This window comes from Staurois parvus, unplaced genomic scaffold, assembly GCF_062004578.1.
Source record: "Staurois parvus isolate SC_StPar_1 unplaced genomic scaffold, SC_StPar_1.0 ptg000177l, whole genome shotgun sequence".
In the NCBI taxonomy this organism is placed as follows: Eukaryota; Metazoa; Chordata; class Amphibia; order Anura; family Ranidae; genus Staurois; species Staurois parvus.
The window spans coordinates 582,348-609,402 of NW_028317973.1; the positions used below are offsets into that span (position 1 = coordinate 582,348).

Genomic DNA, 27,055 nt, shown 5'->3' on the forward strand with positions numbered 1-27,055 from the left:
GACTGGTTCCCTTTTTTTTTCCAGGAAAAGGAAACTAATATGTTCTGTCTAATTAGAGTGTACAAAGATAATATCACTGAGAAGGAATGTACTGATTTGGTTAAGAAAATTCCCTGTTACCAGATTATATAATTTACTTTTAAGTCTCTAAACCAGTATCAGGAAATTTTGCCTGATTTGAACATAGTAATGTTGTTACAGAATTTGTCTGTATTATATGGGTACAGTTTAGCGGGAATGTAAATTGGGTTAACTACATTGGCTATGGTTAACAAAAGTTTGGTAGAACCATACTGTTTTTGATATGTTATTAGCTGATAAAGGGAAAGTATGTAAAATGTTTAACTCCTGCGGTTGTACTCTTATTCCCCATAACACTGTTTCTGATGGAAGTATTATTAGAGCCCTTCACAACCTCCAAATATTGTTTGAAGAATTAGCTGAAAGCTCAGGAGTAGAAAATCCACTGGTCAGTTTATTTGAAACCTGGTTTGGTATATGGGGAACCCTGATTACCTACTAAGGGCCCCAGGTACCAACCTGTGACTAAGGTGTAAGGTCACGTGTGTGACCTAAGAGGGGGTTTGAAGGGATTAGCCCCTAAGTTTGATGTTCCACCATCTTGTCTCTCTGAGCCAAAGTCCTTCCATCTTAAGAATCAGTATCCATCTTAAGTCTGTATTTTAAAAGAATTGACTTTCTTGTCTTAAACGGTAATTTGTCAGGAGTTAGGAAGTTCCTCTTTTTTGTCTAGGTGCAACTTCCCCTTTTTCCCTTAACTAGCCTAAGACTGAAAGTCTGCGGTGAGCTACATCCTGTTGAAAGAGTATTAATAATTTTAAGCCAATGGTAAAAAGGAACTGTCTGCTTTCTGAGGTGTCCAAAAGTTCAAGGCTTGACGTATATACTAATAATTAACATATATGCCAACTGATTGGGCATGACTGACGTATGTAATATTCTAAATGGTTAAATGCATACCTGTCAATTGATTGGTTCTTATATTTCTATGCTTTGTTTTAAGTTTCATATATAAGTTTAAACACGGAAGAATAAATTCAGTTCATTCTGAGATACTACCTTGTGTCTGTCTGCCATTCCTTTGTGTCTCAGGTGAACTCCGGATCTGAGGGTAATTGCTGGTCAATGCCAGGGGCTGACGGAAGTCAGTGCAGAAGGGAACGAGAGTCAATTCCTTTCAGGTTATAGGTAATTTTTCTAGTAAAAATACTGATTTAAACTTGCAAATAATAAGTGCAGAAAATGTTTGGTCTGTAAGTGGTTACTATTTATAATAATACTGTATACTGTGGATTCAGGGAGTATCCAATTGACTTTTTGGATCAACAAAGAATTTGTTCAGTTAGAGAATTTTTTATCTTCCTCAGGATAAACTGTGGATTTAGGACTGTGAAGCTGCAAGAATTTTTAATTCATTTTTTTAATTTTTTGGAAGGACATGTCTTTTTCAGCTTAAATACATGTCAGTATATATTTTGACCCTCTTATGAATACGCTGAATGGCCAAACTGTTTTCAAAGTATTACAAGGTAACAGAAAAACCAACACCTACTGTAGCATATCTTTTCTGCTCCCCCCCCCACCTTATGACATTATTTTCAGGAAACAATAAGTGCAGTTTTATTTTACCAACCGCTGTCACTGTAGTTTTTGATGGCCTCATTGGTCCTTATGTAAATGTGGAAATAAAATAACAAAGTAAACATAAAATAATAATAATAAACTCATATACTAAATCCTATCATTACATGTATTAGCCACATTCAGAACGCTAGATTTTTTTATGATAGTGGTCCTTCAAATAGGGTAAGTGCTAGGCCCATATTTATATAGCAGTGAATGTGACATTCACCAAACATCCACAGGTAGTTATTTGTTCCCTATAATTTAAAATCAATCAATGCAGTAAATATTTGGTGAAAGTCACATTCACTGCTTTATAAGTATGACCCTTAGTGATTCTGCACAAAATTAGTTGCTATTATGAAATCTAAATATTATCAGTGATACATTGCTCCATCAATCTAAGTGTTCTTCATAACGCAATACAAACACATACATAAAACATGCCCAAAAACAATTACATATAACTTGATAGTAAAACACATATTAACATAAGATACATTTGGAAAAAGAGCTCTCCCTATACAAGAATATGCTCTAGACTAGGCATAGACACCTTTAAGATAGTACAGAACAAAATCATCCACTGAGCGCTCATTGTTTTTTATTCTTATACTTACAATAGTAGAATTGCACATTTTTTGGAATGGAAATTAATATGAATGGATTGCCGTAGGTGTTGAGTTATTTATGAATACTTAATTTTGTATTGCAGGTACTTAGTAATTCTACACAACTGTTACGTCAGTAAAAAAAAAGAACATACAGTATGAGAGCTGTTTATCATTCCATCAAAATTCCCTTGGTAAAGCACAGCAGTGTGATTTTTTTTTTGTTAGAATAGTAAAACAGTTGCCATTTACAAGTCACTAATACTTGTATACTAGGTAATGAAGAAAATGTACTAAATGGACAATCATCCAATTTCATTAATGAAACTAGAATATAACATAGCAGCCTTTCAGAGGTCTGAAACATGACAATGACTCAGACTTCCTTTTCCCTTTAGCATGAGTTGAAATTCCCAAGAAGAATCTTTTCACTTAGCCATTCCACACTGATTGCTCATTTACATATGCAGTTATGAGTCATCTTATTGAAATTTCTGCTATCTAGAACTATATGAAAAAACATAACCAATTTTACAGTAGAGTCTACCACTTGCAACCTAAAGTGAACCTGTGATTTGCCCACACATTTTACATGGGATGAGCCTAATAGAAGTATGCTTTAACCACCATAATGGTTAGGGCAAAGCAAAACCAGTTGCAGTAAGAATAACACAGCGGCTGCATTCTCATCAGTTCATGGTTGCATCAGCAACCCTAAAGATGTATCATAGAGGTGTTAGAAAACCTTCATATTCATGAATAAACTTGATTGACTGGAGATAGGGCATCTCATCACTGGCTTTTCTGTTCAGAAAGCTGTGTGAGGAGATTGATGAACAAAGTATTACTGAACCTGAAAGTGCTCCAGTGCAGAGTGCCGAAAGAGAAGCAGACCAGGAATCTCCTGATTTGTCCTCATTCTCTTTTTTCTGGCTCTTTTGTCTGTTTAACACATTTATACTTCTCTGAAGAGGACTGGGCATCTCTTGAATATATTACATAGTTAGTCTGGCTGAAAAAATACAAAAGTCCATCCAGTTCAACCATAAAAAAAAGTTCTAATTCTACACCCACAGTTGATCCAGGTGAGGGCAAAAAAACCCAGAAAAGCATGATGCAATTTGCTCCTGCAGGGGAAAAAAATCCGTCCTGATTCCCCAAGAGGCAATCGGATATTCCATGAATCAACTTTACCTATAAATGTTAGTAACCAGTTATATTCTGTGTATCCAAGAAAGAATCCAGGCCTTTTTAAAAGCAATTCACTGAGCTGGCCAGAACCAACTCTTGAGGGAGTCTATTCCACATTTTTCACAGCTCTTACTGTGAAGAAACATTTCCGTATTTGGAGATTACATTTCTTTTCCTCCAGAAGTAAAGAGTGACCCCTTGAACTCTGTGACAATCTCAAGGTGAATAACTCTACACAGAGTTCACTATATGAACCACTGATGTATTTATACATGTTGATCATATCCCCCCTTATTTTTCTCTTCTCAAGAGAGAAAAAATTCAGTTCCTCTAATCTTTCCACAAAGCTGAGCTCCTCCATGCCTCTTATCAGTTTGGTTGCCCTTCTCTGTACTTTCTCCAGTTCCCCAATGTTCTTTTCGTGAATTGGTGCCCAAAATTGAACTGCATATTCCATATGAGGTCTTACTAATGATTTGTACACGGCAAAATGATATCTCTCTCTCTGGAGTCTATACCTCTTTTAACACAAGAGAGGATTTTGCTCGCTTTAGAAATCGCAGCTTGGCATTGCATGCCATTATTAAGCTTGTGATCTACCAGAACTCCCAGATCCTTCTCCACCATTGTTTCCCCAGTTGTACCCCCCCAGTATGTATGATGCATGCATATTCTTAGCCCCCAAGTACATATTCTTACATTTATCAACATTAAACCTCATTTGCCACATAGTTGCCCAATTAAACAGTGCATTGAGGTCAGCTTGTAAGTTGGAGCCATCCTGTAAGGACATTATTCCACTGCACAGCTTGGTGTCATATGCAAAGACTAAAATGGTATTTTTATCCCAGACCCTATATCATTTATAAATATATTAAAAAGTAAGATTCCCAACACTGAACCTTGGGGTACTCCACTGACAACCCTAGACCATTCAGAGTATGAATTATTAACCACTACTCTCTGAATACGATCTTTTAGCCAGTTTTCAATCCATTTACATACAGATTTTTCCAAGCCCGTAGACTTTACCTTACACATTAGCCATGTGTGGGGAACAGTGTCAAACGCTTTTGCAAAATACAAGTATACCATACCCCACATCCACTGCCACCCCTCTATCCACGGTTTTGCTCACCCCCTCATAAAAAGAAATCAGATTTGTCTGACAACTTCTGTCTTTCATGAATCCATGCTGTCTGTTGCTTAACATATTTTTTCCAGCAAGAACTCATCTATGTGGTCTTTTTTTAAACTCTCCAAAACAATTCATTGTTTTCTGGAATGGAACATGTACATAATTTTAGCTGCAGCATAAGCCAGCAGAATAGCCAACCCTTTCAAGGTTATGTTTAACGGAGAAAAACAGAAAAGTTAAAGAAACATTTTCAGGCTTTTATATTTTAGGCTGAAATTGAAAGGTTTCCATCCACTCTTTGTTTAAGGTTTACAGTGCACAAAGAAGCCTGTTTCTGGATAAATAAAAATAGACTGCAAATAACAGTGTTCAGAAGGGTTTTGTTCTTTGCTCTTTGAGTAAGAAAGAAAAAGCCTTAGTACATCAGACTATAGGACATTACTGAATGTTTAGAGATAAAACATACCCATGTGCAGATTGACTGTTCTTCAAAATTGTGTATGACTAATGGAAAGGACTGGCAGAAGTCCCTTGAGTGTTATGGCGCTTACAGGGTTCCTAGTACAGTGCACTCAAAGGAGAAGGTTTGATTTTTTGTAAAGTGGCAATGACATTTAAAAATATCAACATCAGTAACAATGAAAATTTTCCCACATGAAAAAAAATGTTCTGAATATAGAAAATAGTAATTTTGTACAACAATAAAGAAAAATTAAATTTTTTATGTATATACACAAAGTAAAATAAACTACTCAAACATAGAATGATTTCTCCGCAAGGGAGAAGCGGTCCATCACCTTAAGCCATTAGCAAAAAATGGAGGTCTCACGAACCTGGGTAGGGCTATAGGGGTATGCCCAGGGGGCATGTCCAGCAAAGCTTTGCCAGTATCCAATCAGATGAAGATGGCAGCCTATATCCCAGCCTGTGTCCCATACTGTATGATTAATATAATTAATTTTATTAATGTGTATATATATAGGGGTGTGTTATCCCAAAGCACATAAAAAACACCTTTTTATAGATTTTTGGGTCTTTACAGATAATAACATTTATTTTAACATACATGTAGCGTAAGTGCCAGAATTAATCTTGACACCATCCTTCTATCATCCTTGAGTGGAATGACTAGAAACGATGACATGTTAGTGTCCTGCTGCTCCTTCACTGTCCAATCAGACAGGTGCATGCAGGAAGGGTGCACCACTGTATCTCCTATAATGGAACTAAAGTTTTTTTATTTTTTTATTTATAGTTACTTTTAAAGCCCCCTCCCCACATACAAAACCCTCACCCCACCACCTCCCATTAATTGCTAACTAACAGCCAATTTACTTTAAAGCGGAATTAAACTCTTTTATCCTTTACAGCAAAGGAAGTTGCCATCTTAACCTGTTTGATCTGCAGTTGCCTTGGTGCTTCACAGGTGATCTGTTATGACACCAACCATTTGATGGCTTGACAATTCAGTTCAGAACACAAGCAACCATTACCATGTCATTCATGGTATGTGTGCCTTGAATGTAACTGTTTTTGGAAACAGTTTACTTAGTGTGTTTCAATCTGCTTTAATTCCCTGTTCACGTGATGTTCTGGTCCTGAATGTTCTCACTTCTTCCATGTCCATGATGGGGATACATCATTGGCTGTCCAATGGCAGGGTTCTTTCAGGATCCAGAAAAGAGACTGCATTGATGACGTGAGTGTTAAAGAACCAGCTGTTTCAAGCATATATGCAGTGGTGTATTATTGGTTCCCTGCACACAGATGATAGATTGAGGTTAATAATAAACTGCTTCCAAAGGTATTAAAAATGCACTAAATGGGTAAGAGGGGAGTGTGAGAGGGATGGGAGAGGTTTGAGTTTTGTCCAGAGATGGGTGTTAAAATTCAAGAGGCCAGTAATAATAATAAATAAAAAGAAGACAACTTTTGCTGCAATATTCACCTTGAATTCAGAGCTGTCTTCCACAGTTATACGTTTCCACCACTACATGCCCATCATCCAGTTTGAATGATGTCTCAATGCATTTCGCATGATATATGTCCTCAGGAAGCTTCACAAAAAGCCTTAGCTGCATAGTCACTTCTGATTTTGTCTCCTGACATCACATCCGATTTGCTGGAATGCATGCTGACAGCGGACGAGAGTGGCGGCGTTAAGAGATCTCCCTAGTAAGCTAAATGTGTTGGTGCCCCCCCTTCAGCACCCTTACCATATACATTATTATAGAGGATATTGACTAATGGCATATGAAGTGGATGGGATTTAAAGTCCTGGGAAGAAAAGAGTGGACATCTACATATACATATAAGATCATTTATGCTCGTTGGCTACTCTGTTGGTCGATAACATTTGGTGAGTGTGCATTTTTTCTGGGCACGGTGGTGGAGCACTGATGAATTGTGGAAGAAGATTTGGCTATGCTAAAAGACACATGGTGTGTGAGGATCTTATATGAAAACTTGAATGTATTCATGGACATTGATTAGCACTATTTACTGTTTATTTTATATGCAAGTTGGTATTTATTTCTCATTAATACTGCATGGAATCCTTCATTGAGTTTTGGTGAGTTTAAGTTTATGTTGGTTTTGCACCTATATAGGATAGAGCTTTCTTAGTTGTCAATAGTGTTGTATATACCACAAAAAGAGCTAAACAGAATTGCAGATCTTCTGGCAAAAAAGACATTTCATACATGTGTATTTTGAATGTATATTTAGCTGTTTGCTGGGAGTCCAACTTAAATGATTGAGCTATTTAATTTTATTTGAAGTTTTTAAAAAGACTTTGTCGCTTTGGTCATGCAGGGGGTTCTCTTGAGAGCAGCAGCTCGACTCCACCAACACACCCACTGATACAGACCTTCCCCATGCTCCTTGCCCCTCTGTTCCTCTGTCAGAGATGGGAATCCACACCCTGTATATGCTCCATGAAGGCCAACATCAGAGCTTACACAGGGTTAATATCTTCCTCCCCTCCTTCATGAGACAGTATTCGAGTCTGGCAATCGGTTGCTCAAGATTCAGGACTGCGTCCGGGAGGATGTCATATTCTCTCTCCCAGCAAAGAACAATTAAAATATAATGTGAACTTTTTCTTTTATCCTTGTGGATTTTGCTTTCCCTGTTTTACTGTTTTTGCATTTTTTTCTATTATTTCCCATACTATATGATTTGAGGAAATCGATATCCATGGCTGAATTTGTCTTTGCCATATAGTCAAAAATACTCATGGAAGCATCCATGAACCTTTCAGCGAGACAGTTTCTCATATTTTCCTGAGTATAGCAGCTTCCCCACACCCTCAGTACACACAGCAACATCTACTTATCATTACCTGCACAACCTACGGATCAGATCTTCCGAGCGACGTCCAATTCGGTGTGGGAAGTCTACCTTTTCAATTCCTTTCAACACCATGTTATATATTTTGATGGGATCTGTCCCTGAGAAAGGTGGGCTGAAAAAAAAATAAACTCATGAAAAAAAGAAGTGCCCCAAGAAACTCTCATATAACAATAGACTTTTTTTCCTGTCAGTAAGGGAACTTTGTGCTCCTAAATAACCACTGGGTCTTTGTTTTGACATGCTGTAACATCAGCCATAATCATTAATTGGTAAAAATATAAATTGCTAATAAATACCAGACATATCTCAAATAAAACTGAAAAGCTGAAATTGACTGGGGTAGCCTAAAACTAGGACTTAGTAGGTTAAAAATGCATTCTGGCCATGACTGGATAATGAATTTGGATGGAGGTGGGTATGGAAAGTATCGATTAAAAAAATGAGGGAAGGAGGGCAGTTGTTTGCCAAAACTTGTTTATCAGCATTAAAGTATAATTTCACCTTCACAAAGATTTTCCAAAAATCCCCTTCTATGTCCTCTATATAGTACATACCAGCACCTCTCCTGTTGTAAATGGCACACATCCTTTCATTACAGATGCAGCTCTCCACAAAACCTGCTGGCCCCCATTCCATTCTGTCCTGCTGTGTGTAGGACCTGCTAAACATTAGTAATGGTAATGTATCCTTTAGCAGCCACTCCCAGGCCATTCAAATTGCCTGTGTACACAGTGCACTTGCCCCCTTCAGTAGTGAGCGGTCCGAGCTGTTCAAGCCTACATAACGCACATGCGGTCTCCTTCTCTAGCTGAACTCAATTTTTGGAACAAAGGCTCTTGCACACAGACCGACTGAATCCATTCCACATAATTGCCTGCATATTTCCTCTGCCCAGACAGAGGTGCACAGCCTGTCATTGACATGAATGGCTTAGTCCTGCTATACTTGTGTCTAAGGAGGTGCTATTGTAAGCAAGAGTACACTATGCGTGCATATGCAAAAATAGAAAATTTTAGTTCAGAAGAATGTATATTTCAATGAATAGAGCAGCCACCAGCACAAGGGACTCTTCCCATTAAATGTACATACCTTCCCTTGTGCTGATTAAAAAAAAAAATAAACTTAAGGTTTAATGCAAAAAGAGGTACATTTTTTCAACTGAGATTTAGGTTATTCAAAAAATTCTGACCAACAAAACACTTGGTCTAGATACACTTCATTGCAGCAGCCTAGCAGCCAAAGAGGTTCCCCATTGTTCTGTGCGCACAGTGCACAGCATATGAATGGGTAAGGGGCTTTCGAAGGGCTGGCTCATAGATGAGAATGTGTAACATGCTAAAAGCCCCCACCTCTCCATCCATATATCCATCTATGCATTAGGGGCAGGTGAACAGAGCACTGCTTTGGTTGCTAGGTTTGGCAAACACTGAAGATTGGCAGACAGTCATTTTCTTCTGTGGGTGGTGAGATTGTATTCCTATGCTCATACAATCCCAACATAATATCACACTTGTTACTCTTAAAGTTAATCATGAGTCCTTTATTTTATTTGGTGCTTGGTTACTGACAGACCACTATATCACATTTTTTAAACTGACTTCTGGAAGTTTGTGGAGACACAAGCATTATTGCATATGCCTTGCCTTCATTTGCCATGTACTGTGCTAGCACTGCCACGGATTTAAAATGCATCAAATTGTATACAACACAACATTTCCACAGTGTGAGACAACACAGTGTGCTGCTGACAACAAGCCCTGGTGAATGGGAGAGTAATGTGCTTATTTTTGCTAATGACACAACATTAAAAAGGTGAACACAGTCCAGCAGTATAGTAACATTACAGAGGTATCTTGACAAAACAACACATGACATTTCATACTGATAGAAGTAAGGTTGTGTACCTAGGCTGTATAATTGGCTTTTCCCACTATTTATTAAACAGCTCATAGTTGGGAAAAAGAAAGTTTGAGAATTACTGGGTAGTAACGTCTTACTGTAAGCTAGGCAGCACATCACAACACCAAATTGCAGCTGCAGAACTAAATAGAATCTTGGAATACAATAACAAGGAGCTAAAATACCTAGTGCAACAAGTATAATATTGTCCTTGTTAAAATCACTTATAAGTATATGTATTGAATATTACGTTTTTGGAAGAAAGGCCTGATTGATTTGGATTGACTAGAACAGTAGTCAACTAAATGAAACCTCTTCCTGCTCATCACCTCTATATTAAACCAGAGTGCCACTCAAAAGCGGAAGCTATGCTTATTTGCCTCCTCCCTTCCTCCACTGCCATATTTCACTGCTGCGAAGTGAGCCGGAAGTTCGGCCCCCTCCTTGCTCCCGCAGTCTCCTGGGAACTTTCACAGGTCCCAGGAGACTGCCGGACCAATCAGGAAACACAACATCACTGCGCAGTGGGCACCTGGTTGTGAAGCCGCAAGCTGTCACAGCCTGGTGCCCACAGTTGAGATGCCGGAACCGTGGAGGACAGAAGGAAAGAAGGATGAGTACATCGCTGGACCACAGGACAGGTAAGTGTGTGTTTATTAAAAGTCAGCAGCTACAGTTTTTGTAGCTGCTGACTTTTAAAAAACACAAAAATGGCTGGAACTCCACTTTAATGTTATGTTGTAAACATTCTTATATTTAAAAAAAAAAATACATTTGTTGTGCATTTTATTGCATTTGTAAGCATACAATATTAAAACTGTTTTTTTGCTTAACATTGTATCACATATGTCATTAAAAACTTTATAAATATTATTCTATATTTATTCTCTTATAGACTGTGCAAATTGAATGTTTACTTGCTGGCACGTGGATGACCTTCAGAACACATAACAGAAGATCTTACCATAGTATAGCCTTCTATGTTTTCATAGACCAACATTTAGCAAATGATTCAGAAAAAATCTAAAATTGTAGGTACGTATGATTAGACCTTGTTATCTAGACTTTAGGCGCACCCTGAAAACCCATCTCTTCAGGGAAGCCTACCCCACCCCCTGCTAACTTGCCGACCTCCTCCACTCTTCCTACCACTCCATCCCCCACAGCTATCTCCTCCTGTGCCACCACCCCCTCCCTCCTAGATTGTAAGCTCGAAAGAGCAGGGCCCTTGATCCCCTCATGTTTTGCATTGTATTGGTATTGTTCTGTCACATGTTCTGTCTCCCTTTGTAATGTACAGCGCTGAGCGAACTATTGGCGCTTTATAAATACTGTATAATAATAATAATAATAATAATAGTGTAATAATAGAAAAAGAAAATAACATTTTAAAAAAGGATTGAGTGTAGTGACGGGTCTGCAGGCAGCCAGGAAGGCTGAATAAATATATCATGAAGCTGACTTATGAGCTACAGTATATAGTACTTCTATGACATTTCTGAAAGTTAATAAGTTATTGGATTTTGTACTGCCTTGGATGGCAGGAGTAAATAAGTAAGAAAGCATCCAAGAAATATTTGCAGTAAGCTGAATTGCTTCTTTATGCTGCATTCAGATATTTTAATAAGAAACCAAGAGGCTATCTATGTTTTTACTGTATTTCCACACTAGAGAATGGAAAGGTCTACAGTTTTGTTTATCTTGAGAATACTGTGTGTGACTGTGTCGTAATTAAATTGCAAAATAATATTTATGTCTTGCATGGCCAAAGCACCCTAATCTTTAACCAGGATTTTAACAAGACCGCATTCATATCACAAATATTTAAGGAGAAGTATTCTTAAATTCTTAAAATTCTTTTCTTAATACTTTTCCTGTGGGTCACAGGAGTGCATTTAGTTCTGCACTCCTGTGACCCAGATTCAGCTGACAGCGGCTTAAAGGAGAAGTATAGCCAAGGCTATGGCTCACAGGAGTTCAGTTATTTCTGCACTCCTGTAACCCATTTTCAGCCAACAGTGGACTGCAGACTGACTGAGGTTGACATCACACAGACAGTCCAGGCTCTGAAAAGATCCCGACTATATGGTCAGAATCCACCAAGAACCCTGGACCAGTACCTGGCTCAGCCTCTCAGCAATCTGCCAAAACCCTTAGCCAGCCCCTCCCTGTCCCCTCCACAGCCCAGCACTCCAGTAAGCGGGGGGGGGGGGGGGTTAGATCAGCAGAGACCTGGAGACTGACAGTCCTGGCTGAACTGAGAAGAACTGAGCGATTAGCAATCTTTGATCATTCAGTGCTCTGTGCAAAGGTGACGAGGGATAGGTGCAGCATCAGGTTGATGATGCATCCACCTAGGTGAGCATAGTTTTTTTTTTCCTTTTAATACAGCCCATACTTCTCTTTAAAGCTCCACAGTCTGCAGGAACCCAACAATAATGTTGGGATCTACCCAGATGACTGACTGGCAGCTAGCCACTGAGAGCTTAAGCCAGCTGCTCCGGCCCCCTCCACAGTCTGGAGTTCCAGCAGAGCACAGTGCGGGGTCTGACAGTTACTGCTCTGTACTGAGAGCGGATCAGAGAACTGAGTGCTCAGTAGTCTTTGATGACTCTTGGTGTAGAAGTGGCGGGGGACAGATGCAGCATTGGATCGATACTACATTTACAGAGGTGAGTTTGAATTTATTTATTTTTTTTTCGAATCTTGCACTTCTTTTATAAAACAGACATTTTTATAGTTGGTATAAGGCCAGTTAAATGTAAGTGATATAATTTCCATTTCAGAAGATGCTTAAAGGCTAATACTAGCTGTTGCAAGAAAATAATAATTGTACCCATATTGATTAATAAAAACTGTACATTTAATACAGTTATGCTTTGGAGCCTGGAATGCAATCATTCGATCATGGGTGCAATGCTCTGGCTCCTGCAGACTATTCCTCCAGCTATAGGTCTGTACCTATAAATAAACAATGCAGCTGTGAGGGCGAAGCAACGCACAGCCATGTTGAAATAAACATATTACAGCAGCCTGCAGAAAGAAGAACCCCCAGATTTTGTAGGGGTAGGGGGCTGTTTGGGGGCGTGTGACCACATTTCGTGGTATGTCCTAAAAATGGGTGTTACATGAAACATCGACTTACAGTTTAATGTTTTCATATAAAGGAACAATGTTTTAAGTAGATTGAATTATAGTTAGACATAATGAAGACATCACAGTATCTCAAAGATTCAGATTAATATGAAAAAGTTTTTGAAAAATGTGCCTTGTTTTAGCAGTGTTCAGATTTATGACCATCGAGTGCATTATTAAAACCCTAACAAAGTTGAGGGAAAATATTGTCAATTTAAAAGGGCATGATCAGTATACAAGTTAAAAGTGATAAACATAGTGAGGTTGATTTACTAAAACTGGAGAGTGCAAAATCTGGTGCAGCTGTGCATGGTAGCCAATCAGCTTCTAACTTCAGCTTGTCCAGTTAAGATTTGATAAAAATTAAACAGTACACGGATTGGTTTCTATGAAGAGCTGCACCAGCTTTTGCTCCAGTTTTAGTAACTCAACCCCAAAATGAATAAAAAAAAGAGATAAGTGAACAGCCTTGAGTCATAATAGTGAATTACAAATGGAGTACAGAAATATTATTGCTTTTTGAGTTTATTTAAAAAAAATGGGGGTAGCTTTATATCCCTCATCCTAAAATGAATTATGTCTAAATAATGGTCTTTCCAATTTCTTACAAGCTTTGGTTTTAAACGCTAATGCAAACAATATTTTTAATTATTTCCTGGATGAAAAACATACTTTATCATCATTCTCCATTTGAACTTTATAGGTTTAAATAAATTAGCACTCAATAGTCTCACCTTCCTGTCAAGAGCTCATAGATGAGTATACCCAGCGACCAGTAATCTGCACCAAAGTCATGTCCTCTGTTCATGATAATCTCTGGGGCCACATATTCTGGGGTGCCGCAAAATGTCCAGGTCTTTTTTCCTGCCCCAATCTTTTTTGCAAACCCAAAGTCTACCTAGAATACAAGTAAAAACAAGTTTTATAACATTTTAGTAAAGGAATTAACATGTTCTCAGTATCATTGGTCTTTAAATTTCAACAGAACTTCATGCAATAGTTTTATTGTTAACTAGTTATATGACTTCCTAGTGCAAATTTCAGAACAGACAAAACTTGTTTTTTAAGTAGATAAGACAGTGAAAAGAGATATATGACAAAGCAGGAAAGCAAAATCCACTTGGAAAACATGCATGTGTGCTGGGGAAGGGGGAGCAGCATCATTGCTTTATAAGGCTCCATGTACACGGGACGTTTGGAAAACTCTTCTGAATGATGGAAACTGACTGCTGGAAAAATGTAGGTTAAAAAAATGTCTTTTTAGCCGTGTTTGCATACCGCATTTATGTGCGTTTGCGTTTAGAAGCGTTTTTTAAAGATAACATCAGAAGACCTTCCAAATTAATTATTTCAGACACTTTGATAGAAATAGAGAGAGAGCAGAAGCAGAGAGAGCGGTATGTGTTGAGATGTCTTTTCTGGTTGTATTCACTATGGATCCCATCATGAGCATAATGCAGAACGTTCTACCATTTTTTCCTTCACGTAAAAACCTGGAACTGACTGTACTGGTGTGCTAGGTCCATTTAAATACATGGAAAACGCTTTGCATGCATTTCTGATGATGAAAAAAGGCTCTGGACAGCATCTGGATATGGAACAGTTAAAAAACGCTTCTAAACGCAAACGCTTATAAACGTGATTAACGCGTTTACAAGCATTTGGCGTTTGAAACGCTGAAGCCCCAGTGCTGTATCACTGTTGGAACATTGTGTCATGCTTTACTTCTTGGGATTAAATAGTTCAGTCTCTGTTTACCTTATAGCTGCTTTTCTTTCCCCCATTATTTTACATTTTATTTCATATAATTGATTGCCCACATTCTTAATCAAGTTCATACATATGATTTAATATAGGCAAGATGTTTATGTTACATTGTATATGTAGTGCTTACCCCTGGAGGGGCCTCTTAGAATAGACCCAGGCCTCCCTTACAAGTACAGAGAATGCCATCCACACGCACAGTTCAAAATGATAATAGCAATCGATGTGAAGACAAACTTCTTACAAACGTTTTACAGAAGCAACACACACTACAATCCCTAATCAGATTTAAGGAGCTGTCCAGGTAGATCCTCAGAGATGAAGATAAAATATCCTTTGCCAGAACAGGACTTCAGGACAATGCCATCGAACAAATATCCATTAGCAGTCTCCCCCATGTCCCCAGCCCAGCTCCTGCTGAGACCCAGACTGCAATCTCTTGTCTCAGTAACTCTCTCTAAGGGGCAGCAGCCCCAGGAGAACTGGAACCCTTCCTGGAGAGGAAAGAACCCTCTGGTAAGGCCTTCTAATCATTTATCACCTTTCCAGCCACCTTCTTGCTGGCCTTTGTGCAGAGATTGGCGGGGGCATGATAAATATTCATGCTGGTCATTTGACTCTCCCTGTCCTATATCCTGGAAGCTTCTAGAAGCAAGGTGGGAGAAATCAAACACAGCCCACAAAACCTGACCAGATAAAAACAATCAAGTGCTGCTCCATCTGCAGTGAAGTCAAAAACTAAATGTAGCCTAACATCCTAGAAGAGGGAGCTAAATATATAAAATAATTTAGAATTTTTTAAATAATACTGCACATATAATTTATTTATTTTAGCCACCTGGCTATTTTGTCCTACCTGACTAAAAAAATGAAAGGGAAAAGACTGAAAGATATCCTTACTTCTAGCATGGTGTGTCAAAAGTAACCAATTAAAAAAAGGAACCTTTCTGAATAAGTAGTTCAAAGTAGGGCCATGACCAATGCATTACACATCTTTCATCTTGGTTAATTAAATACAAAACAAAAAAAAAAACTATCATACATTTAATTTTTCAATTGGCCAAACTGATATAAAACTCTGCTGTAAATATTCAAATTAAAACAAACAAAACAAAATATAAAATATAACCAACCATTTTAATATATCCCTCAGAATCAAGGAGGAGATTCTCTGGCTTAAGATCTCTGTAGACAATTCCACGATTGTGTAAGTAGTCGTAGGCCTCCAAAACACATCCAATGCAAAATCTGGCAGTCCCTTCCTCAAAAAATCCCCTAAAATTAGAAATATAGTAATATAAAGTCACAGCAGTAGACAGTTTTTTTAAGTCACTTAAGAAAGATTGTGGTTTCCATTTGCACAAGCTAAGCATAAGCCTGTGGCCAGATAAAGAACCTACCAAATAACCATTGTAGGCCAGTGTCAGTAATTGATTTCTACTTTCTTGGACAAAAACATTCCTTTATCTACCCCTGTTTATGTCTGAAGATTCCTAAAATATTAAATTTCAGCAGATAACATAACTGGTCCATTCTGATATGCAGTATACCTTTGGCCAAATTTGTTGACACTTTTGAAAAATGTAGGATTTGTCTAATTTGGAGTATTATATTTACTCCTAAAAGTGTAAAATTATATGTAATTTTTTTCCAAATGCTGATACAGTTTTATACTATTTATCATCACTATAAGTTCTTGTTTGTTCTTTGGTCTTTCCTTTCTTATAACCACAATTTAGTCTTGCTCAGAAGTTTTCAGTGTGGTTTAGGCTTCGGCTGTTTCCTATCCAGTCAATACCATTACTTTGATGGGATGAAAACCAATCTTTTACAACTTGGCAGTAAAGCAAGAAGCATTATCTTGCAAGAAATTAAATTCTTGTGCAGCATCCAACACTAGGAGGGTGCAAAGGTGTTTTTGCTATTACCAGATATCAACATTTTAGTACAAAACAACATGTATCATTCCTGTTGGAACAGATATAATATTAAATAAATATTATAAAATTGTACAAGTACAAATATAACTTCAAATTTGACAAATTCTATATTTTTCAAAAATGTTCACAATATTGGCTACTAGTGTAATGCTTCTGTGATAACCAATACTATATTAGTAAGGATATACTGTACATTGGACTCCATTAATGGAGTTGTGGTAACCTTTCTTCCTGCTAAAAAGTGACTTGCTTTTTCTTTAGAATGCTATTTTACCAACTGATTTACAAAGATTTTCTACCATAATGAGCTCCTGGTTCTTTGTTAGTTTGAATGTTTATATGAGTGTTGGGCTTTCAGTCCATATGGCAGGACTTTCTACAATAATAAAAAAATAAAAATTTTAGGGCCCCCCAAAAATTCCATTATAGACCCTTGAGTATTATTGACCCAGAGTATGCAGCCTGACTGGCCAGGAAAGGGTGCACCCTTCCCTCTAGAGCCATACCAGGCCACATGCCCTGGCAAAGCACCTTGTTCACATGTTGATAATGAAAAGAGCCTCATCCCCATAACCCTGGCTCAGTGGTTGTGAGGGTCTGAGGGTGGAGGGCTGGGGGGGAAGGGGTACTCATTCACATTTTTTCCATGGGTAACCCTGCTCGATCACTGGGAGCCGGCAAGTAATCACTGGTTGGGACCCGGTGATTGACAACCAAGGCCATGAATAGCGGCGCAGGTAGAGAGCGCATACCCCCTACCTGGAACTGCAAAATCACGTATATATACGTGATTTTGTGCACCCCTGTCGTCCTGTAGCAGTATATCTGCTACAGGGCAGCAGGAAAGCGGTTAAGCAAACTTTTTACTTGTCGGTTTTGCTGCAGTAGGTTGTATACATCACACAGATGTGCCACTTCACAGGCAGGGTCAGGCATCCCCCTGGCATGTTATTTAATGGAATTTTGCAATTTTAATGTTTCATTTAACCATTTCTAAAATTGCTGCTCCCCATCAAAAACTAAAAATAGTTTTTTTGCTTTGGTACCTGTTCCCCAGGGCAGTATCCAGTACGCCCCCCCCCCCCAGCTCCTCAAAGCAATTTGATTGACAATCCCCTTGCTATTAGCATTGACAATGGCCATTACTGTTTTTTTAACATTTGACTCCCATTACCTTCAATGGGGTTGGGTTTTGGCACCCAAACCTTAGTAATGTTCACCAAACCTGTACAAGTACAGGTACATTCTCATCACTAAACATGAGTTCTTTAGCACAGTGCTGGTACTCTGGTACCTGGAATTTTGAAGGGAATGTGCACTAGTATCAGCATAGAAGGGACCACATGTTCCCTTCTGCTTGCTTGCCATGGAGATACAATACTGCACACTTAATGTCCGATGGGAACTGTGTTTTTTTGTTAAAAGCCTAAACTCAGCCCCCCCCCCCCCCCCCTACAATTAAGACCCACTTGGAACACCTCCACACCCTCCTGATCCTCAGTCATCTAGTCAAGTGACACCACAAGTCCTCTTACTCTTCTTTCTTTGATGGTGGGTGGGTTCTGAAACCTGCAGCTCTTCTCTGTAGCACCCTGCAGGGTGGCTTGATGGTACCTCTCAAAGGAGTATGTCCTCGACACCTGGGGCTCACAGGAAGCAGTACTCTCTATTGGCAGAGAGGACAGTGTGGGAGAAAGAGTGATCATTGTCCTGCAGGGCAGATTTTCCTTTGCTTTATGCCCTTTAAAAGCAAAGGAATTTCTCTTAAGTCAAGTATCTGTATTGAAAGGATTCCCATATACAGTATTTCTGTGCTGGTTATAACTCAATATGTTGGATTTACCCACACTTTTTCAGCACCCCTTGGAAGACCTTCTGTAAAATGAAACATGTAAGACGGAGCATAACTGTGATGTCATCACACCCACTGGGATGAGCATCAGGAGCTTTCTGTCTATGTTGTGCATGCATAGCTTCTATATTTGTGAGTACATACCTTTATTTTAATAAATTATAACTCAGATTTACTACACTATGAGGATTCTCCTTCTTCTACATTTGTGGCATACTTTATATTACTATGAGAGTGAATGCCATCCATACATTTGGGATTTGAGTGGGATTTTTTCAGGAGTGGTGTATGTGGTGTCATTGTTGCTGCTGGGTTCAAATATCTGAGCCATCCATCCATCTGGGATTGGGGTGTTATCCCCTAAAGTGATATTAAACCTTTTACATGTTGAGGTCTGGGTCTCCAGTAAACAGTTGCATATGGCAGTAATGACTGGTGCACTGAAGTGGTGATAATTGCTGGAGATATATCCGTTTCATGGTGAACTTTGTTTCTATACTTTGGTGCATTTTATGTTTTACTTTATTCATCTGTATAATAATCCTATACAATAAGATTTTCTTCTTTTTTTGTGCACATGCTTTTTATGTTTTATGCATTTTATGGCGGTAATGACTGGTGCACTGAAGTGGTGGTAATTGCTGGAGATATATCCGTTTCACGATGGACTTTGTTTCTATACTTTGGTACTTTTTATGGTTTACTTTATTCATTTCTATAATAATCTTATACAATATGATTTTCTTTTTTTTTTTGTATACATGCTTTTTATGTTTCGTGTTATATGGAAGCACTTGAATTGTATCAAGGTTTATGGGCCAACGCAACACATGTTTTTATGTATAAAAGTTGTCACTAGGATGATTACAGTGGTTGAATCTACCTACTGATGGCACACAGAACAAAAAAAAAACCTGACAGGGGTTCTAGTCCTTCCCTACTCTATCCAAAACTAAACAAGTTTTGGATTTAAACAAGTTTTGGATGTAAACTGTAACCAAAAATGAAGAAAACTAAAACAAAGGTCTAACAAGTAATACAGCTGGAAGCTTATGATTCCTTCACAGCGTTCCAGAAGAATGCAACTCTATTATTACATTTTAAACAACTGTCTTTCTCTGTAGCCATAATTACTGTAACCCTTTGACATGTATACAATTTATTACATATTTCCAGTTTATAAGAAGAATAGTTGTGTATTTCATGAGCCTCCCTTCAGAGATAAATCACTATGTGAGTTTAGCACAAAGTAAAAATATTCTCAGAGGGATCTGTGGGGATTACAGGATGGGGATTTCATTGTTTTATTTCAAAGTCATTCATCAAGGCAGGCTTTGCAAGACAGCCCTCAAAGGGTTAAGATAAAAAGAGAACCATTTAACCCCCAATTGCTGTAATATCCAGTGTATCAAAAGGAACTTTAACACCCCAGACAAAACACTTAAACAATCAATACCATTATAAATCCACTGACAGGCGAGCAATGGACAAGAACGTGTACATTATACTTCACGGCTTAAAGTGACAACATCAGTGCATTTTGGACCGGTTATTATAATTGAGTGATACCACAGAGACCGGCTGTTAATTTCTTTGTTGTCTGAGTAAAGATGCATAAAACTATTTAATGCTGCAATGGGATAGGCTCTTATTTGATTGCATAACAGTTTTGTAAATTAACTAACAATAAACCCTATTAATGCATTGGGGAATTGCATGGAACTAATATAAATTGCAATATTTCAGTTATTTCTGTATTGTCTAATCATCTAATATATAGGAAATGCATTTATTCCAAAAGCTGCATTATACACACTGTTAAAACATTTAAGAACAAAAAAGATCTCCTGCATTTTGTGAAAAATCTCCAGAAAAATGCCTCATATTAAAGCCAAAGATTATCTAAAGATGTATTTTTTCATTTAAGTTTTGACTAGAGCAGGGAGGAATAAAATCTGCAGGTTTTTACTGTTGGTTGTGGACCAAATTGGGAAGAATTCCTTCATACTCTTGTCCCTGTGAGACCAGGACAGGTAGAGGCGGGAACAGGGGCAGACTGACCATTTGGAAACTCGGGCACTGCCCAAGGGCCTGTGGTCAGTAGGGGGCCCCATGAGATGCCCCTGGTATCTTTTTCATAGGCTTTTTTTAAGTTTGGGCAAGGACACAGGGGCCCCAAGATCCCCTATTGCCCGGGGGCCCCGTGAGTTGTCAGTCCGCCCCTGGACGGTAATGGAAGTTACCACTACAGGAAGGGGAAGACAGAGATAAAAGGCTCATAGAGGTTCTATCCCTTCCCCATAAAAAGCATGTTTTTATCACTTCTTCTACTGGACAGGATGTGAGAAGAAATCTCCCATGCGAGGACAAAAACAGCAACAGCAACTTTTTCTTTAAGCCAAACACCACTATTCTGATAATCTCAGTTCATCCTTCAGGACTGCAGAAATAATATAAAAAGTATATATTATGAATGAAAGTAGAAATAAAAGCATTTTTTTAAATGTTGTATAGAGAAAGGGAGAGGTATAACCCCTGTCAGTTTTTTGCCATCTGTTAAAATATGAGAAAGTTTTTTTAGCTTAAATTTTTTCAAGATTTTTGTTTAAACTACTTGCTGACCGGCTTTTGCAATGTGTGGGTGGCTCTGGGCAAAGTGACATACCCTTACCTCGCTATCTATTTCAGGGTGTGAGTAAAAGCACCATATTTTACACACACACATACACACACATTACATTAGCACATTTAACCCTTTGATCATCCCTATTAACCCTTTGATCACCCCTATCACCCAGCCAGTGCCATTAGTACAGTAGTAGTATATAACATTTTTCACTGATCACTGTATTTCTGCCTCTAGTGACACCAGATAGGATCAGGGTCAGTTAGCTCCTCTCCCAGCCAAGGTAAGCTAGCTTTAGATTTCCCACACACTTTCCCACTATCGCTATAGGTCGCTGATCACCACCATTAGTAGTATAGAGTTTGTATGGATCAATGTATTGATCACAAACAGACTAGTGCCCACTTGGTATTAATGTCCCCAAAAAAGCAGTGTTAGCAGGATCAGCTCCATTCGCTTCCAGCACTAGCGTTTAGCCCCTCCGCTGTTTTTCATGTAATACTTGTATCAATTAATTGAGGACCAAAGCAATTTATGCGCACAACAATACATCGCCACCCACTCAAATTCAGCTCTTGGCACACAATTAGCATGGAAACCTATCACGGATTCCGAATTTAAAACTCTTTAGGCCTAAACGTCAATATGGGCATTACTAAAAAGAATGAATTGCAGTCATATTGGTCCATAACAGTCTCATAAAAAAAGAACATTACATAGTGTATATGCCCAACAAGGACCTGCAATGTACTGGTACATCGCTGAACTTTGAATGGTCATACCATGCTGCAGTCATAATCCTGGAGGGAGGGAAAGAGAGGGTGGAAGGGGTAGGGGGGAAGGGATAACTATTACAACTTGTATTATGAAATACCAGTCATGAAAAAAAAAAGAGAACAAGAAGGTTTCATATTTTTATTTATTAGTGCATTTCAAGAAGGAAAAAAGGAAAAAAAGAACTTAAATGGTAAGAGCCATCATTTTGGTGGTATTTAATCGCTGCTATGTGTTGTATTTTTTGCGCTATAAACAAAAAAAGAGCAAAACAATAAAAAAAAAATGTTTTTCTTTGTTTCTATTATAACATTTTACAAACAGGTAATTTTTCTCCTTCACTGATGTGCGTTGATGAGGCTGCACTGATTGTCACTGATGAGGTGGTATGGATAGGTAGCACTGATGGGCACTGATGAGGTGGTATGGATAGACAGCACTGATGGGCACTGATGAGGTGGCATGGATATGCAGCACTGATGAGCACTGATAGGAGGCACTGATACGCGGCATTGATAGGAGGCACTGATGCGCTAGCACTGATGATGCTGCACTGATAGCTGGCGCTGATGGGCACTGATGGGCAGCACTGATGGGCAGCACTGACTGACGGTACTTCTGGGCACTGATAGCTGGCACTGCTGGGCAGCACTGATGGGTGGCACTGCTGGGCACAGGTGGGTGGCACTGCTGGGCACTGATCATCAGGGCAATGATCATCAGTGCCCTGATGATCAGTACCGATACCTTTGCTGACAATTGCTGGTTCTCGGCCATACTTTCCTCGCGCTGTGACAGCGTGAGGAAAGTGCAGCCGATAACCGGCAACTGTATTTACCCGGCGATATGCTGTGTCATTGGACACAGCTGATCACGTGGTAAAAGGCTGCTGTGATTGGCCTTTTACCATATCACGTGATTAGCTGTGTCCATAGGACACAGCGATCACCAGCGGTGACAGGTGCGTGCCACTGGGGGCGCGCAGGAGGTGTGTTCTGGGAGGACGTTCATGGACATCCTCCCAGAACTAGACAACTGTGCTGTAGCCGTTCTTTGGCTATAGCGAGGTTGAGAAGTGGTTAAGTGATAACTTTGTGTAAAAAATATATATATATATTTTTTGGTAATTTTCCTAAAATTTTTGTGGCAAAAGATAAAATCTTCCATGGACTCAACATGCCTCTCAGCAAATTCCTTGCGGTGTCTACTTTAAAAAAAAAAAAGGGGCATTTGGGGGTTTTTGTATTACCCTGGCATTTTAGCACCTCAAGCAGTATGCTAGGCAGTCAGACAGTAAAAACTGCATAAATTTCAATGGTATATAGATATCTATACCATAGTTTGTAGACACTATAACTTTCATAAAAACCAATTAATATACACGTATTGGGATTTATTTGCATGAAAAAAAAGTATATAAATTTTGTTTGGGTACAGCGATGCAAGACTGCGCAATTGCCAGTTGAAATAGCTCAGTGCCGAATAGCAAAAAAATGGCCTGGTCATGAAGGTGGCGAAACCTTCTAGAGCTGAAGTGGTTAAAGAGATCTAAAAGGAAATATCATGAGAGAAATGCATGTGTTACAGTTGCCGGCCTTCATCTAGTATATACTACTTAGCATTATTGTATGTCAACCCAGTACAAGGCTTAGTCTAGAAAAGAAATCACAGATAAACAAAAAACACAATGCTATATATACTAAAGAAAAGCAAGAATATAATAATTACAAAAGGCAAGCCCAACAACAATGGAAACACACAATACAGTTCCAAAACCATAATAGTTACTAAGTAGATAGAACTCACGTGTCCCGTAGAATGCTCCAAAGCTCCCCTCCAAGACACACCTCCAGCAGCATATAGACATATTTGGCATCCCTGAAAGTTCTGTAGAGCCTGCAGAACAAGGAGGAAAAAGCTTGACATCTGTCACTGAAACTAAGCTGCCAAGAATCTAGATCAGCAAAACAGAGGTCTGTTTCAAGTCATTAACAACATACCATTTCTCTTGTATTTACAAGCCGTCTTGTATATTTACTGTAACAGATTATAATTATTAGGGATTTCTTTTGTAAAAACATCTGTTCAGTCTGGAAGTGAATCCTGCTCTGAATATACTAGCCATGCTGGTCTCTAGGAAAAATACATGTCGGCATTTTTTCCTTTTATTTTTTGTATGAAGCCCATTTATACAGTAAAATGCAAATGACAGTATGTATGCACAGTTTAATCAGCAGTATCCTTGCTTGACCTAGACACTATAAACTGTTACATAGGAGTGGTCATTGTCTTGTTATCCCCCACTAAGTTGATAGTATTTTTTGTTTCAGTGTCACAAAATTTCTGGAAAGGGAAAACTGGGTTGTTGCTTATATCAGGAAATGTGGCACTACAAAAATTCTGAATACCTATTAAACACCTGCGTTCAGTGACTATAATTATTAACTAAATAACTAAAAATGTTAGCTACTGTGTGTGACCCTTTTTGTGCTTGCATAAAATGTTGTCTTTAATCACAGTGCTTAAACCCACAACCACCAAATGTACAAAATACTACATTACTAAATTATTAATTGTTAATTTAAACTATACCATATGCTGCAACTTTAAAGAAAAAGTCCATTAATTAGTAACATCCTTCAAATGCTCATCCAATGTACAACTGCTCCTTCCTCTCATCACAATCAGGGATTTCATAAAAACAGAGGAGATAAAGGGATTTAGACTTCTGAATACCCAACTTAACCCATACAGAAAGCCCACTTTCCTGACTTGGTAATCAAAAAGACATGTATGGTGTGGTATTCAGTGCTGCTCAGTCTCAATTTGCTATATAGTGCATTGGTCATTAGAGAACATATTGTTTTCAAAGAACATAGATCTCTGAGGGTATTTATTTCAGGTAACCTTTCCAAATAATGAGTCCTCTGGGTAAGAAAACTGGGTCCAGATCTCTTAGTGCCCTTGTCTTTCAATGCAAGATAATTAGCTGTGGGTTGCATATTGTGGAAAGCTCCCAAAAGGTGTAAGCTGGGACAATTTTATTATGGCCATTTCTTTTACATTAAATGTTTAATTGCTCTGCTGTTATTCCTTGCCTTTTATTATTTCATACTACCAGTTGTGTAAATCCCACAGGCACACTTCCAAGATCTTAATCAATCAAAATGTCACAGTTTAGTGGGGCGACACACACATGCACACATACACACAAATATATTTTGTGCATGTGATTCTAAAGTATAGAACCTCGGCTCCCAAGAATTATGGATAATGAATCTAGTACCTGCATGAAGTCCAGAAACATGTCTAATCCTTCAATTTCTAATTTCTTTGCATTGCCTTCTCTAGTGAGGCTCTGCATCACATCTACTAAACTCACTAATTTTGTTTTTTGTTTTGCAAAGCTATGTTTTATTAGGCAACTTGTTTATTTCCACAGAACACATCCACAGCAGATTTTAAAATGGACCCAGATGCAAAAAAGTGAAGTTTTGCTGTTTTATTTTCAACATTTAGAAATGGCAATTGTGCTTAACCATTTTCAGATTTTAAACATAAAATACAGTCGTAATATTGGCACCCCTGCATTTCTGTCAGATAATGCACCACTTCGCCCAGAAAATTGTTGCAATTACAAATGTTTAGGCATTCTCAGGTTTCTTTCTTTTGTTTGTATTGATATGACACAAAACTGTAGAGAAACAAAAAGCTAAATTCTTCTGCTATTCTTCCTGGAGAGGAACCTGTACCTAAGTACTGAGGATGAACGTAAAAGTTCGGTCTGAGCATACGTTTACTTGAACATTTGCCCGTTTAACAGGAATCGAACATAATGTATAATTGTGGTGTTACTACCGTGTTTATACATAATAGCTTCCCACTAGCAATAGCTGTTAAAGCGGAGCTCCAGTCCCCATAATCAATTTTTTTTTAAATTCCCTTGTGATTGTTATTACTTGTACATTTAAATTAGAATACTGTTAGAATAGTACTCATTCTGGTTAGCTTAAAATCTTTAAAAATGTACTTAATCTCAGACGCAGGCAGGTGGTCATATAGGATGTGGGCATCTTAAGCCCACTTGTGTCTTTTTTCGGGATTCGGTGCAGCTGGCTACCCAGCATGCACCTCCCGATCTCGAGCCTGTGCAGTAATGACACTGCGTGGCGTGTTTAGTGCAGGTTGCCGTAGCAATGGTGGCATCACAGAAGTACCTACCCTGTTGCTATGGCAACCTGTCAATCACTTTACATTATTAGGCTTCCCAAAGACTCTTGGGATAGATGACGCTAATATCCCAGGAGTCAATGGGAATCGCCTAATGCCATCATCGCCTAGGCGGCCGAGACAGGAAGTGCCGCCCAAAGAATTAAATTAAAGGTATTTAGAAACAAACAAACAAAAAAATGATTTCCATTTCGCACTGTACATTGGAGGGGCATTTGAAATATTTGAAGTTCAAAAAAAGGCTGGAACTCTGCTTTAAGGGTGCCAGAATGTGTATGCTCCCGAACATCAGTAATGTTTTCCAAATACTGTTCGAACTCAACCCAGATACATCAGCTCATCATTACTGTGAGCCTGCAGTGCAGCAAGTCCCTGCGTGTGCTTCATCCATTCTGTAGGTCTATGCTTCCTTTACCTTTACTGCTGTTTCTTGAATATTTCACTGACCAGTCGGTGAATTATCAGTCATAAGCAATTCTGATGAGGAAGCAAAGTCCTGTGCACCAAACGAAATGGGGGCCATCACACTGAGACAGAACAAAAGATGGTAAGCCTACAATAGGAGAGAGACCAGCTGCAGGAAGCCTATAGGTAATACTGGTGACTAGTCCTTTGTCCTCTGCTTGCCTTTTTTGGATGCAGTTTACACAGTACAGGTCCTCTCTAACAAACACCCTAAGCACTTTTCAAGGGAAGGAGTTTGTTTACATTGCATTTGCATTTTTCATACCTTTTAGCAACACTAAGCATGTTATTTTCACTGGTTGCCCTATTGACTGCAATTTGTACCATGACTAAAGTTCTTAGTTATGGCAATGCTAATATTACTTAGTAATTATCAGTTAGTGTCAACCTTAATTTGTTCTAAGAGAGGCCTTAGAACTGCCTAATTTGTTT

At 38.6% G+C, this 27,055-nt stretch overlaps 1 protein-coding gene across 1 annotated transcript in view; it reads right to left on the minus strand.

Moving 5' to 3' along the window:
* Positions 1 to 27,055, minus strand: part of LOC149462289 (cGMP-dependent protein kinase 2-like) — a 232,611-nt gene that overhangs the window by 29,303 nt on the left and 176,253 nt on the right. Inside the window, exons 13-16 of the mRNA XM_089677088.1 lie at positions 23,735 to 23,824; positions 15,870 to 16,011; positions 13,707 to 13,870; positions 7,928 to 8,050 (exon numbers count right to left, since the gene is read on the minus strand). Coding sequence (XP_089533214.1) covers positions 7,928 to 8,050; positions 13,707 to 13,870; positions 15,870 to 16,011; positions 23,735 to 23,824 — 519 coding nt within the window. The remainder of the gene's footprint in view (positions 1 to 7,927; positions 8,051 to 13,706; positions 13,871 to 15,869; positions 16,012 to 23,734; positions 23,825 to 27,055) is intronic.